Source organism: Passer montanus, unplaced genomic scaffold (genome assembly GCF_014805655.1).
Source record: "Passer montanus isolate IOZ18808 unplaced genomic scaffold, ASM1480565v1 scaffold19, whole genome shotgun sequence".
NCBI lineage: Eukaryota > Metazoa > Chordata > Aves > Passeriformes > Passeridae > Passer > Passer montanus.
Genome location: NW_024366480.1, coordinates 4,470,102 through 4,484,682, shown reverse-complemented (window position 1 = coordinate 4,484,682; position 14,581 = coordinate 4,470,102). Strand labels below are relative to the sequence as shown.

The 14,581-nt window shown below is 38.9% G+C and overlaps 1 protein-coding gene across 6 annotated transcripts in view; it reads right to left on the bottom strand.

The window, feature by feature from the left end:
* The window catches only part of GRHL2 (grainyhead like transcription factor 2), a 63,560-nt gene that overhangs the window by 40,971 nt on the left and 8,008 nt on the right, over nucleotides 1-14,581 (bottom strand). For 5 of the 6 annotated variants that reach the window (XM_039706311.1, XM_039706309.1, XM_039706308.1 and 2 more), the window contains exons 2-5: nucleotides 9,759-9,948; nucleotides 6,736-6,803; nucleotides 4,790-5,174; nucleotides 2,247-2,299 (exon numbers count right to left, since the gene is read on the bottom strand). In XM_039706311.1, the coding sequence (XP_039562245.1) occupies nucleotides 2,247-2,299; nucleotides 4,790-5,174; nucleotides 6,736-6,803; nucleotides 9,759-9,948 (696 nt within the window). Of the gene's footprint in view, nucleotides 1-2,246; nucleotides 2,300-4,789; nucleotides 5,175-6,735; nucleotides 6,804-9,758; nucleotides 9,949-12,139; nucleotides 12,275-14,581 lie in introns of those variants that run through there. The other variant, XM_039706313.1, reaches the window with a different exon arrangement.

Here is a 14,581-nt window from a genome sequence, read left to right as displayed (position 1 = left end):
ATGGCAATTTAAAATTGCAATTTTCTTTTTTTGACTTCATCAGATCCCGCAATCAAGCGTAAAACTACCTGGACTGTAAGTTTCTTGGATCAAAGGCTAGATCTGTACTATCTCTGAAAGGAACCATTATGAATTATGAGACTGTGTACCTCACAATGAGAGTGTCGATTACCAAGAGGGGATTCAGTATGATTTGCAGGAAATCATCATCAACTCCACAGACATTTAAACTCCGAAGAAAGTTGCAGAAAGATAAATAAATAAATAGTTTTTTAAAAGCCCAACCAGAATAAAACATGTTACAAAAGATGGACACAGAGAATGGAAAGTCCAACTGCTACTTTCAGCACAGTTCAAAGAAGGAATACTAAGAGAATGGACAGTAAGTTCATTTGTTTAAGACAACAGCAAATCAAGGTTTTTATAAGCTTTCTTTTCAAAATTAGTCACACTGAATGAAGTGCCTACGTTTGGCTTTATCTTCAATCAAGCAACCTCCCTTTAGAAAAATGTCAGGGAAAAACAGTTAGCTCTTGTGTTGAAATTTTAGATCTTAAAAAGACCCTCCTTCACAGAAGAACTTTCCAACTTCAAAGCACTTCTCAAACCATGAAAAGTTAAGGCTCCATTAACTAGTGAACTGTTAGCTGGAAACAATTCTCACTGAACCCCTTCAGCCACCACCTCCAATAATGGGCTTGAACAATAATCCAATAAAAATTATGCCTGCAGCTTCTCACATTCTCTTACATTAAAATAATGTTGATTTTGTAAAAAAAAAAAAAATTCAAACTGCACAGGAACCTTAATGCAAAGTCCTGGTGAACTGAAGATACAGTGGAAGCATTTTCACAAAGGTTCTGACTCAGCAAAGTATTTAAGCAGTGCCAGAGCAGAATCAATAGGAGGAATACGTTGGTCCAAAACAACAGTGTATCCCTAACTTTCTAATTCAAGCAAATACTCTAGAGCATCATAGTACTGCCATAGCAATATAGAAATAAAGGGAAAACAAAAGATATTTTAACTATCCAATGCACTTGGCCAATTTTGGAGCCTCTGTGTAGTACCATTTCAGAATTTTCTTCTTGTTTCCAGTTGGCAAGCAAAGCATGTCCTATAGCAGGAGAATTACTCTCACTCTTAAAGCTTATTGCAGTCACTCAATTATTATAATACCATTATGAACCTCACCATGAGTCTTAACTAAACCCCTGTGTAGTCACTAACAGATTTTCTAGCAAGCTTCCAGTTACTTGCATATTCACCACTTCTTTTTTCAATCTGAAATTTTCATTTTTGAGCCTTCCACTTCCAAGTAAACTAAATACATCTTTCCTGGGAGTTTTCTTAATATGCATTCACAGGTTTCATTCTTAATGTAACCTGGGCCGTAGCATGAAAGACTTAAATGTGTGAGAATTGTTAACAATACCAATGCTTCAGGATTCAATTTTACAGATATTCAGTATCGTAAGTGAGCAGCCTTTGCTAAATATCAGTTTCATATCTTCTGTCTATATAATGATTCAGTTCTGAGCTCACTGCAGTTAATGATTGTTTTAACATTCTTCAGAAAAATATCAAGCTGTAAGGAACCTTCAGCACACTCAGAGCCATATGCCTAATCCACAAAAACTATGTAGGCATGTTCCTGAGTCTAAAGTGAGAGTAAACTCTCAGATATAAACAGAACCATTCACAAGTATGAAATAAAGCATCAGTTTAAAATCTTTAGTGATTACAGTCTTTCCTAGACAAAGGGACTCTGCAGTGTTTGCCCATGCTACATGCACATTCTTCTGTGCTTAGGCGGAACAATATTCTTTTCAAACTTTAATTTTTGAAGCTTTTTCTTGAAGCTTTTGAACTGTCCTGGACATTTGACTTGTGCATTCTGCCATCCTGAAAAGATTTTTCATGATCTGGTTGTCAAAGCTATATGCTTTATCTGGGGAACCAACTTCTCAACAGCTTTCATCTTGCATATCTTGGGCAGGGAGCTTCAGAGGAATTATGAGTTTAAAGCAATGCTGAGGGAAGGTAACAGATAAGATATAAACTGGCCAGATCCAAGAGCTAACATGAGCAGGAGAGTAAGGGCAGAATGATGCTTGGCAGCATCAAGGGAGCCCTGCAGGTACCCCAGGGGGGAGAAAGGAAGGGTGGGAAGTGGACACAGGCAGCTACTCCTCAATACATTCCTGCCTGATGCCAGTCAACCCACTGCAAAACTTATGCCATACCTTGTTTGTTCATAAATATATTCTTCAGCCCCCACTGACACACTCCGATACTTCTGAAAAATAAGACCAATTAAATACTGTTTGATAAAATCAAACTGCAAATACCAACAAAAGTGCAGCTATGTTTATTTAAAGATAACTCAGAAGAAACTATCAACCATTTAAAACTCAAAATACCTAAAGATTGGAATGGATATTAATAAGATAGTCACATTTTATATGAAGGTTAGAGATTGACATTGTAAAAAACATACAATTTACTTACCTAACTTTAAAGAATGACTATAAATTTGTTTATACTATAAAGAACCAACAAACTAAGCACAGTTAAACAAAAATAAAAATTAAAGAGATGAGAACAGCATATTTGTAATTGTTAAAACTGTTACCAAAGAACACAGCAAGTGACTGACCAGTGTCCACAAGGATCTATAAAAACTCAGCACTCCTTCAGTACAACACAACTAAGTCATTTCATAAATGCTTTGAAACCATTCCTAAATTTGTATGTATAATGTGTTTGAAAATTAAGTATTAGAACAAATCCAAATCCAGTCATTCTCACCAGTATTTAGGAAATACTTTGCAAGCACTTGTGAAAACTAGTAAGAACAACTGCCTTCCCATTTCTAAACACTAACTTTGCCTAAGTTTCTTTTGGTATGTTTTGACATTTTACCTTATGGTTTCCCCACACCTGCTCCATCCAGCTGTGCCTACACAACAGTGGCTGGAGGAGCAGTCAGAGCACAGCCAGGCTAAGCACATCCTGGGGTTTGGGCAGCTGAGAAAAACAAAGGGACAGGCTCAGTGCTGAGTGAGGCTGCAGCCAGGTGGCAAAGCTCTGACTGCTCCCATGCCACGTGCAAGTGAACACTTGGGGCTAGAAGGCCACCAAAACAGTAGCACACATCTCCCCTAACAACTACGGCTAGGGGCATAAAGTTAATTGTCCAGTGTCCTTTGTAGAATTATTAGGAGAGGTGAAGATGGAGAGGAGTGAGTGCACTTAGAAAACTACTCCACCCACTTTTGGCAAGCGGATTTGAACTGGTTCTGTCTCCACAGACTGCACAGAAATCCTACATGGCAAGTACTGCACCCTGTTACTAACCAATCATTTTAAAAACATGTAACAATATATTACAAAAACATGTAACAAAGTTACTATAACACAGACTTTGGGATGCAAAGCCAAGGTACAGATGTAAAGTTCCCTTTTACGTCCAAATTTAACAAGTTTGCATGTTTGACAGCTCTCTGCACAGGGCAGATGGACTGTTTGGGAACCTCTCAGCAGCATGTCCCAGAACAAACCAATAGAATGGAATCACTTTGCTACAGCACTCGAGGGAAAGCCATGAATATGGTACCATAAGAGCCATTTACCAGTTAACACATAAAAACTGCCAAACTAATATTATTTGATAATGCAGAGCAGTGTTTCTAATCCAAGGTTTGATCCTACTGATTTTACAACAGGAAGCTAGATTTCTTCATTATTTACTCATTTAGTTGACCTACACATGTTCTATATCTGAAAACGGATTTCACCTCCAGACATCCTGGATCTGTGTCGCTCATGGAGACAATGTACTTTTCTATAATACACAAACACACAGTAAATTTCTCACATACTAAATCAGGACAGTTCAGCCTTAATGTAGCTTGCCTTGTACTTTTGTTATGTTTACTATTTTATAGAGTTGGGAGGAGAAAAACCCTAGGGGAGTTTTACCATCTAATATCTCTAATTATTTGCAGAGGTACTGTCAGCTTTAAATTGTCTTTACCTTTCTATGATTCCAGCTTGTTTGCCTTATTCTGTAGCAGGCAAAAGCAGCCAGAGGGTACTCACCATATTTTAGCTGACTGTAAAATTACTTTGACTGTAACATAGCTGTAAAATAGTTAGAAGGAGCTCTCCTTGCCTTTTTTTCTCCTCGTTCCTGTACATATACACGCAGTTGTTCCTTGCCTGTTAAATTCTCTGTTCCCTCTATTAGTCTAATTTTGCTACTTTTTCTCACTTGCTTGTGTTGCAGAATAGAGCTTAGTGCAACAAACAGCTTCTGAACAAATTACTTGGGTTTATCCAGCAGCAGAGGCTGTTGCTACTCATTTGCATTTTCAAAAGAACATCTAGAATTTCCCCGTTACAATGTGGCTATTTCTTACTATTCTGAAGGCAGATCTTGTTAATGGTAAATAAATTTTCTTTCAGAATAACAACTATCTTCTACTTCACACAATATCCCCAAAGACAAAAAAAAATCAGTATTTATTATTCTCAGAATTTTCAATAACCATCTTTAAAATTGTCTTCTGAAATGCCTCATGATGCTCCCCTTTCATCAGAGTACAGACTAATGGAAACACAGCAAGGAGTAGAAATTAATTTGTTGAAACAAGCATCACTATTCTTCTAATGGCTCTTGTGGACAGTTCAAATCTCCTTATCTTGTTTACAAGCTCAAATATCCTTATCTTGTTTACAGCTTTTTATTGCATTCTTAGATGCTAATTTGAGGTGAAAAACTTACTTCTGTTCCTCCATCTTTGAAGGTGTCGCTGTAGGTGCTGTCAGGAGTACTGCGCTGATCATCTTTAAGATAATTTGTGTGGGGAGCAATGTTGGACACTTCATATGGTTCAAAGATAACACCTCGGTGCTCCTCATTTTCTCCTCTTGCATAGTGTGTTTGTGGGGTCATAAAAACAGGGGTGAATTCTTCTGCTTTAACCACAGTCACTGCAGACCCTGTGATGGGTGTTGAGCTCCCAGACACATTTGTGTTGTATTCCCTTTTGGATGACTCCAAAGGATCCTGGTTCAAGGAAAGGTTAACTGGCACTGTCTTCAGGACTTGCACACGGTTCTCTCCCCCACTTAAGTTATTCTGAGCTTCCGTGGTATTAAGACAATTTCTGTGAGACAAAACCAAAAAATATTATGAACTGTCCTGATAGAGGAAATCTCCTCCTTAAATAGCTTAATGGTCTTAGATGTCAAGGAAGAAGATTTTTCAATTCTGATAAGCCACTGCCATAAGAAGTAATACATTAACAAATACTAGGCAAAAGAAATTGTGAGACAAGCAGAGAGGTGCAGAGCTCTTTAACAAATGGGGAAAGGTAATACATTTGATTTTATTTGTTACAATAAATTCTGGGTCTTTAGGGTTGCTTTTGCCTTAGCTTATAATTTGGATGCAAAATCAATCCAGCAGTACAACAGCATTAGACACAAAATAAGAATCAAGAATAAGGCAGGGCATTGATTACTCGCAGTAGATATTTTGCACATAAAATAGGCAGAATATCAACAGCAAAATTCATATGCAGATGGCATGCTCTTTCAGACTGCTGACAGGCCACTGCTGTTTGCTTAACTCTGGTAGCAATGCTGTTCTAAAAGAGCAAGCGCAGGAATTCCATTGTAGCAGAGTAGATCAGTAACTATAGCGGCTGCAAGGTAACCTCAGCAGCATTCCCACATCTACCCACAGTTGCTGTTGAAAGCAATCTGATTGCTGATAGTAGTTACACTGACATAAAATTGTTAACTCATAGAACTTTTAGTAGGTGTAACATTGCTTTGTTTTCAACCCAGGAGAAATGCTCTGACACTACCCAGTGCCCAGTTCCTCTCTCTTGGCTTTCCACTGAAGGCCAGATTTGTCAATTACACTCAATTTAGGAACCAAACATCAGGAATTTCTCTGGTGTTTGTAGAAGAAAAACTGTCCAAAAAACATTTCATATCCTATTTTGAAACAGTAAGTTTATACTATTGCCTATTGAAACAATCACCTTACGAACAGCTAGTGGAGACCATCTAAGGCTGTCACAAATTAGCTACATTGAAATAAACCTTGCATAGCTCATCTCAGTCATAATTTTATATGGGGATACCTTCCAGTATGTAAAAACTCCTTTGTTTCTACAAAAATATACACTCTTTCTTTTCTACAGCTCTTAATAGTGGGAAGCAGCGTCCTGTGACTCAAGTAACTTTTAGCCTACAGAGAAAAGCTGAAATCTGAGAGGAGTGAGAAAAACATTCTAAGCAAATGATTTTAAGAGTTACTTTATTTGCTGGGCAGATCCTAAATTATGTTAAATACGACTCTATAAATGAGATTACTGAGACCAAACTACTCACTTTTTGCCCTACAACAAGAAAATAAAGAAAAACAGCCAATAGCCAACTGTCAAGATAATCTGATTTTAGTAATCTCAGCAGCAGCAAAACACCACCAAACACAAACAAGGAGTGAAACTCTCAGCTACCTCCCAAACTGCATGTTTGAGAATACTATCCATTTTTTCTAATCAATTGAAAGTAAAAAGGAGTAAAATGTGCTTCCCAAAACAGCCTTCATTCTTTTAACTTTTGAAAGAAAACCATAAACCCCTCAGGCTCTCAGAGTTCATAACTGATCAACACTTTCAGTAGCTGGGTGTATGATTTTGAATAATACTATACCTTTTATCTTGGTCTTCTTGATTATCACTCACTTTGTTAACAGACAACAGCCTTTTATCTCTGGGAACCTGAGAACAACACCAGGCATGGGGTCAGGTAAATGCAACTGTCAGGCATTTGCAGCTTCAAACTGCTCTACTGCAACAGCTAGAAAAATGTAACTCTGTCAGTGTTGTCTAGTTCACAGATGCCAGGAGCTGTTTTTCTTTGGGAGGCTGACTGTGAACAGAAAGAAAATCTCCAAAGACAAAAAACATAGGAATTGTTTTGTCTTCTAGTTTTTCAGCACACCAGTTAGGAGCAAAGCACTCTTCTTTATGTCCTATCTTTTGAATATCAAGCTAGGCCAAGCTATCTCAAAATCGAATCTCATATTATTCCAAAAACACACACACACACTCTCCACTGAATAAAACAAGATGAGAAGGAAGATACCATGCTTTGATGAGCTCTGCACGGAGACCATTTTACCTCAGACAAAAAAGGCTTTTCAATTAAACTGTAAGCACCAGGTAAGTCCTCCTGTTAGAGAGAAGCCTGGAGAGTGCAGGAGTCACACTTTGAAAAAGTTTGTGGATCTTTCCCTTTCTTAGTATGGGGACAGGTCAGGGCATGCTGGTATGTCATCAGAAACACTTCTGCTTTGCTGATTGCATCAATAGCTATGAGAGGTAAAAACCCAGTCAAATCTGGCCCCTTGACAGAATTGACATCAAGTGAGTTTAAAGATTTGTATTCCTACCCACCAGTGTCCTGACACCAGCACAGATATGAAATCACCAAGTGAAAAGTTGCTGCCATGACCATATTTTTCTTTTCTTGCTGAGCCATTAATTTGGGAGCTCAAACATCTAATCTATCTTTTGCACAAGACATATCCACTCCATCCCAGCAATTAACTCATGATTAAAGAGCAAGAATAGACCTAAGAATGGGCTAAAGCTGCGCTTTTTACTTTTAAATATTTTACTTGTTTTAAAGAAACATCAGAAAAATATCTGACTTTAGAGGAAAAACAGTATTACAGGGCATTCCAGTAGCCAGTGATAACATCAACAATAACTGCAAGACAGCAGCACAGTCAAGAGTTCTGTCCAGAGCCCTCTTTCTTTTAGGGACATCCCCTTTCCCTAATAAACATCCTGCTGGTTAAAAAACTTCTTTCATTTATTTTTTGAACTGGGATAAAAGCTGTTTACATATGCCGATTCCCCTGTTAAGATTATGTATTTTTCTCTGAATGATGTTCTATGTTTAGGTAAATATCACTACAAGGAAAAGGAAAAGTTAAAAAACAAACAGTTAAATTCAAATCATTCCTATTGACTGGACAAAGTAATTAAAAATATTATGCAGCATGTCAGAATGAAGGAACCAGATTATAAATAAGGACAATTCAAGAGTCTCGTGCATTGGAATTCCTCTACACTTCCCCATTACAGCACAGAGGTTAAGTTTTAAGTTTGTGTTTGGGAGCATCAAAAAGAGTTATCATTTTATCCCTATCTAAGACAAAAATAGATACGATTGAATGCTGGAAATGGTTTTGAGATGTTAATCCCACCTTCTTCCATCTGAACCCCAAGTCTTTAGCAACTGCCTGGAAAAAGGAGCAGATATGTCTTTTAGAACATGGTTTTGAGAAGGAAAAGGGATATTTTCTGGTTTTATTACTAAAATCTATCAGATTAATGAATTGCTACATACAAAGGTATTATTAAGACAGAAGCCAATACTCCAGATACTCATACATATCCTGAACTTTATGAATCCATATTAATTTCACAGACTCTGGCACTGTGGTAAATATGTCAAGCAGAAAAAAAGACCTTTTTTTCTTTCTCACTGGGAACAGTTTTCTCTACTGACAACAACACACAAAAGCAAGGAATATAATCAGCAAAACAATTAAACCAATATTTAACCGTAAGGTCAGTATATGGCATCTCCCCTACAACCCCTTCTCCTGAACACTCAATGCAAAGAGATTAAAAAGAGGGGTCTATTCATGAAAAGCATTTATACTAATAAATACTAAAAGCACAGGTTTTTAATTCCCATTCCTGTTACTGCTTCATGAATTACAAGGGGACCCAGCATTGCTATTCTGGCTTTCACAGAAGATCATCTGTCCAAGGCAGCCATAGCTGACTTGAGGGGAATGGAGATTGTTCATTTCACTACAACTATTTCATACTGTTGTGCTTGGGAAACAACACTGATTCTGTAGGCAGAGTACCAGGGGTCAGCATGGGTTTCAGAATGACATTTTTGCATTACACAGAGATGCATTCTCTAGGACTCTCCTCTGATTTCAGCAAAAATCTCAAACATAGCTTTACTTAAATACTATGAAATATATATATATTTTTAAAAAAATGTTACCAAAATTGTAAGTAAAGCCCTGGGTTTAGAAGATGACAAACTGAAACTACATCAGTGCTTTTCCTGTAAATTGACCTAGATTTCTGGCTTTGTGTCCAGCTTCATTTCTGTCCTGCAAACCGCCAGTGCAAGGGCTAGCCCTCCCTGTATGTTTGTATACAGCCTACTGCAATCATTATACAAACAAAAATAACATGGGAAATTGTCAGATGAGAGATACCCCAGTTAAAGAGCAAACTAAAACATGTGTGGAATGAACCAGAAAAGCAGACAAATGTACAGATGGACAAGGCCTCCCCTTTTACACTTCAGTATTTCAAGTATCATCCAATGTTCTTGCAAAGGAAGAACACTAGGCTCAACAACAACAACAACAAAAAAAACAAAAAAAAACCCAAAAAAAAACCCCATGGTATAAAATTTAATATGGGAATTCTGAGATTGTTTTTTTTCTCTCCAGAATTAAATATATCAAAACTGTTTCAGACAGGCTTCCTATAATAGAATGGGTGCATGATGGAAACATTAGAGAGAAAACAAGATGCAGTGACTTCTGTCTTTGAAAACTGGCTCTTTTGATGCCTCTTAGAGTGGTCCCTGCTAGTGCAGCAGGGAGGGATAATGACAGAATTACCTACTTTATAATAGTCATACAATAGGCCAAGAGCAGCAGCACTGTCCTCATCACCATTTATGCTCATCATAGCCTTGGTAGCTGCTGTTAGGGGATTCTCCAAATACGACTTCCAGGCTTCATCTTCACTGGTGTAGGCTCGTCTGGTGTTGAATGAAGTGTCATTGGGCACTAAGGCCACAAGTCGCTTGTTACTGCATAGACAGGAAGAATAAAATTGTGATCCAGAAGGGATTACTTTATTCACAAGGCATGGTAAAGAACATCAAACAGCTAAATTCAAGTTATATGATTACATCAAGCAAGCATCTCTGTATTACACTTGGTGACATAAATATTTATCAGTATTAGCTATCTTCAGTTCTTAAGAAAAAGTCAAATGCGTGCAGATCTTGTAATAATAATTCAAATGTATTTTTACTAATACACAGATAGAGCTACAAAAATTTTAAAGCTATTTGGAAAAAAAATGAAGCAACAATATAAGAACATTTGCCCCAGTATTCTTGCTATGTGTACACTTGATTAGGGAAAAAAATCCAACACTTAACTGACATAAGAAGATACAAATGAAAAACAAGAAAAGGCATCTAATACTAATCTAGGGTTCACCTAAAGAGAGTATAGTTCAGTATTTATTAAGTAGGTACACATTAAAATTAAGCTATTCTGTGCTTTTAGAATGCAATTTGTCAGTAATCTCAGAGAAGTTTTTTGTAACATGACATGAGCAATAGGTCCAGTGGATGGAACAGAAGTAAACATATTTGGTCTCAATGCACACTTTATCACTCACCACATCTAATTATAAACCCATGGTAACACACACAAGACCATTAGTGAATGGCATTTGCAGCCAGAGCAGTTTCCTCCAGCCTGAGAGTGGTACAAACTGACCAGTGCCCGTGTACACTGCATAAGAAGCTGCTGCACCACAGCTATGGCTGAAGTATAATGGAAATATAAATGAAGATAATAGCACTTGCTTTTGCAAACTGTTCAATAAACTTATTGATAAAAGAACTGCATTGAAAAAAAAGGTTGTAGGCCTATTACATAAGATAGTAGGCAAACAGATTAGGCATGGGAAATAGTAGAGTGAGGAGTGTGCTGCTTCATGGGTGTTACAAGAGCGCTGTCAAGAATTGTGGCTCAACTTAGAATTATGACGAAACTTTTAACACATTACACCTTACAAATGTGAAAGTTGCAGAGAGGGTAGTATAACTAAATATACCAACTTAACTGGTAAAACTAGTAGTTACTCCTGGTGACCTTCATAAAACACTTTTTGCCAACTTCCACATAAAAGCCAGTTTAGTAGTCAGCCTCCTCTTTCTGTTCTGCCTTACCTGCACCAGTGCCAGCTCCACAAATCTAACCAAACCAACTGCTGCTGTTGCACAGAGAGCGGCATTTAAACTGGGCAAACAAGACTTTTATTTGTTTTCTGAAATAGGATTTGATAAAAGCACAACTGAACCCACAGAGTAAATGCTCTCAGATGCTGGGAGCATGCCTTGCCTGGCCCCCAAGCTGCAGTGACCAGCAGAAGGCTGGGGTATCACCAGGCCTGTGTTGCAAACCCAACCTGCACAGTGCGTGCTCCAGTGCTTAAGGAAGAAGAGGGGGATGGTGGAGATTATAATCTCTATGGTACAGAGCACTGTTTACAAGTTTCTTTATTTAATGAAAAACAAAATAATCCATCTGGTACACAGAGCACAATTTTATGACCTCTGTGGGGGAAGAGAGCATTTCATAGCTACATATCAGAAAATACAGCAAATTACAGTACCGGTTCTATTTTCTTTTCATATAAAGTAACTGGATTTCGGAAACTACCTATTTGTTTGCTTTTTTGTTTTGGACAACACTTCTGCCTGGCCTTTTGCTGAAGATTTTTGTCCCTCTTGTTTTCACATATACATTTGTGTTGTTACAGGTTTGTTTCAGCAAGCATAGCTGAGCATAAATGAGGAGCCTAAGGAAATACAAAGGCAACTACTAGGTCTGCCTGCCTTTTCAATCCCTTATTGTTAGCAACTCAAATCAGATTTGCAACAGCCCTGCTGTTTGTGCCAGAGGTAGCTGAGGGCCTGTTTCCACTCTGGAGTAGTCAATTCTCCCTGGCTCAGAGGCAATTATTCCAAGCAAGGATTCTCCTTTCCTCAACAAAGCTCCCCTTCAGCTAAATCTGGGCTGTTTCACCACATGGGCAGCTGCCCATTGCAGCGCACAAAATCCCGCTCACCCTTCCTCCTGTAGCAATCTTCCCTTAAAATCAATAACTGCCTTTTGTTCTTGGAGCACTCACAGCATGCAACAGTCATAACTGATTTATGAGCACTACAGTCAGACAGCAAGATCCCTTTAAAAACACACCTTTTATGACTTGGGCTGTGCTTGTCTGTAAAAATGCTGGAGGGGAGGAGTCAATCTCTGTTGCTCTAACTCCGCCAAGATGATCTTAAAGCAATGACCAGAGTGCAGTCTTTCAGAGGTGCATATCTGGTTGTCATGGGGAGAAGCCAAAGCAAAGTGGATAAATGCTCTAGAAACAGCAACTCGGTAAGTAAGCAGTTGGGTTTGTTGGAAAGGCACAGGTGCATAGACCTAGAGCCTTCCCAACATCTTTCCGGAGTATGTTTTTTTTCTAAAACTCAGGTTTTCACATTTGACAATGAAGTATCTGTCTCCTCTGCTTTGAGAGATGGTCTGCAGCATAATCAACTGCCACACTCATTGTGTTTACTCTGCAAACAGACTGAAACAATAGCACTAAGAAAAATAAAAAACTTCCTCATCACCCCTATCCCTGTAATCAGCTCTGTGGGAGGTTAATGGTCAGAGCTAATTATCATGACTTAACATAGTCAATCATTTCAAAGATTACAGCCAAAGTAGTCAGCCAAAACAATTGGGTTCACTTAAAGAAAACTTCTCTATTAAATAAGGCCGTTTGGATGAGAGGGAGAGTTTCTCTGAAGAAATGAGACTTGTGCATGCACACAAATTCCCTTTCCTTTTTGCACAAGTGCTGAACCTCCTTGGATGATTTCAGCTAAACGTGACAGGGGGGTAGCAGAATCCTCCATAACCAGAGAAGATAAATACTCTGTATTTTAATATACACTAAGAAACCCCAACATCCCAAGTGAGGCTCCCCACAGATAAGCTCCTCAGTCTTGTCAATCATACTTCCATGCCAGGGCAGCCCCAGCTGTTCCAGCTGTGCAACTGATGGCAACTGGCAGCTGCCTGGGAGGAAAGTGACTCTGGTGGTACCTGGACCGTGTGGAAGACAAAGGGTGACACCTACAAGTAACAGCAATCCCACGACAGAGCTGCCCTGACCATCCCAGCTGAAAGAAAAGCCTAATTGGGAGCTTGTAATTAGCAGATCCATAGATCTATGAATCTTATCAAAGGCTGAAAATCCATCAGTGACCACATCCACCAAGAACAACACACTTAAAGGAGAAAGACAGGCCAAGATTGCAAGACTCCCACTCAACCTGACCAGCAACACCAGCAAATACCTGCTGTAGCTCCAGTCACGCCTAAAAACCTGGTAAAGAGCAGAGAAAAGAGCAACCCCTGCTGTGCCCATCCCTCACCCCGGCCAGCCCCCCACCCCTCTATCTGGGACTCGGGATGTGTGCTAACAAGAACACAGCTGTGTGGGACACACTCGCACAAGCTGAAAGCACATCCTCGCTTTATCGTAGAGGAAGAGATTAAGAATTTAGGATACTTTGTCTCTAAAAAGTAAATGTTTCCTTTCAAGCTACCACTTGAGCTCCTCATGAATGCAAAATGTTTCCACTGTATTATGGCAAACAGTAGTAAGGGTGCAAGAATGAAAGGTATTTTCTGGGCAATGGTCTAGCTAGGAGCCAGACTGCTCTGACAGGGGAGCATTTATGTCAAAACTAGAACTTCAGACAGCCTTTATTTTGCAAAATCTTTTATTTTTTCTCTCCACTGTTTAGTAGAGATTTTCCTGTTCATACAATCCAGTTGGAGAGGTACATTTTACTTAACATCAATAATGCTAAATGGAAAAGGCCAGCCTTTCAAGCTCTTCCTCAGATTAAAGATAATGAACATACAAGAGCCAGCCCTTGGGGCTACAAAATCCTACTACAGGCAAATTCTCACCCAACTTGATGCAATTTTCGAATTAGCTCACAATGAATCAGAACTGCCCATTAACACACTCATGAACAGTAAAAAAGGCTTGGTGATCAGAGCTTCCTTTTTATTCAGAAACAAGGTGTTCTGCCTGCCAATCTCTCAAATCCAATTTTGATGCTCAAGAGCTTTCTTTTTAATTTGGAAAGCTCAAGCAGCCCTCGACTTCTCAGCTGTATCTGCCACTGAACATAAAGCAGACTGAGGCAGCCATGCAGCATCAAGTACATCTGCATCCTGCTGCATCATATGTTCAGAATTACATCCTGATCCATCCAGTTGGAAAGAGTGGGAAGGAAAGCCTCGTCCTACCTGCCCCACATCTTTTGCCTTGCTCAGGAAATTCAACCCTGAAATCCAAAGCAGATTGTTTAAACTGCCAAGGTGGGCACCCAGCCCAGGCATTTCCATTTTTTAACTGTGGGGTGTTGTTTTGTTTAGGTTTTTTGGTTTGTTTTTTGTTTGTTTGGGTTTGTTGGTTTTTTGGGGGTTTTTTTTTGACATTGCATTTGTTCTTAAAAAAAAAGTTACAATCAAAATGTTCCATGAATATACCTGCAGACTTCTTCACCCTGTGACAATGCAGGAAGACTTTCCCCTCCCTGCAAAGGCTAGGTGCCAGATGGGAAC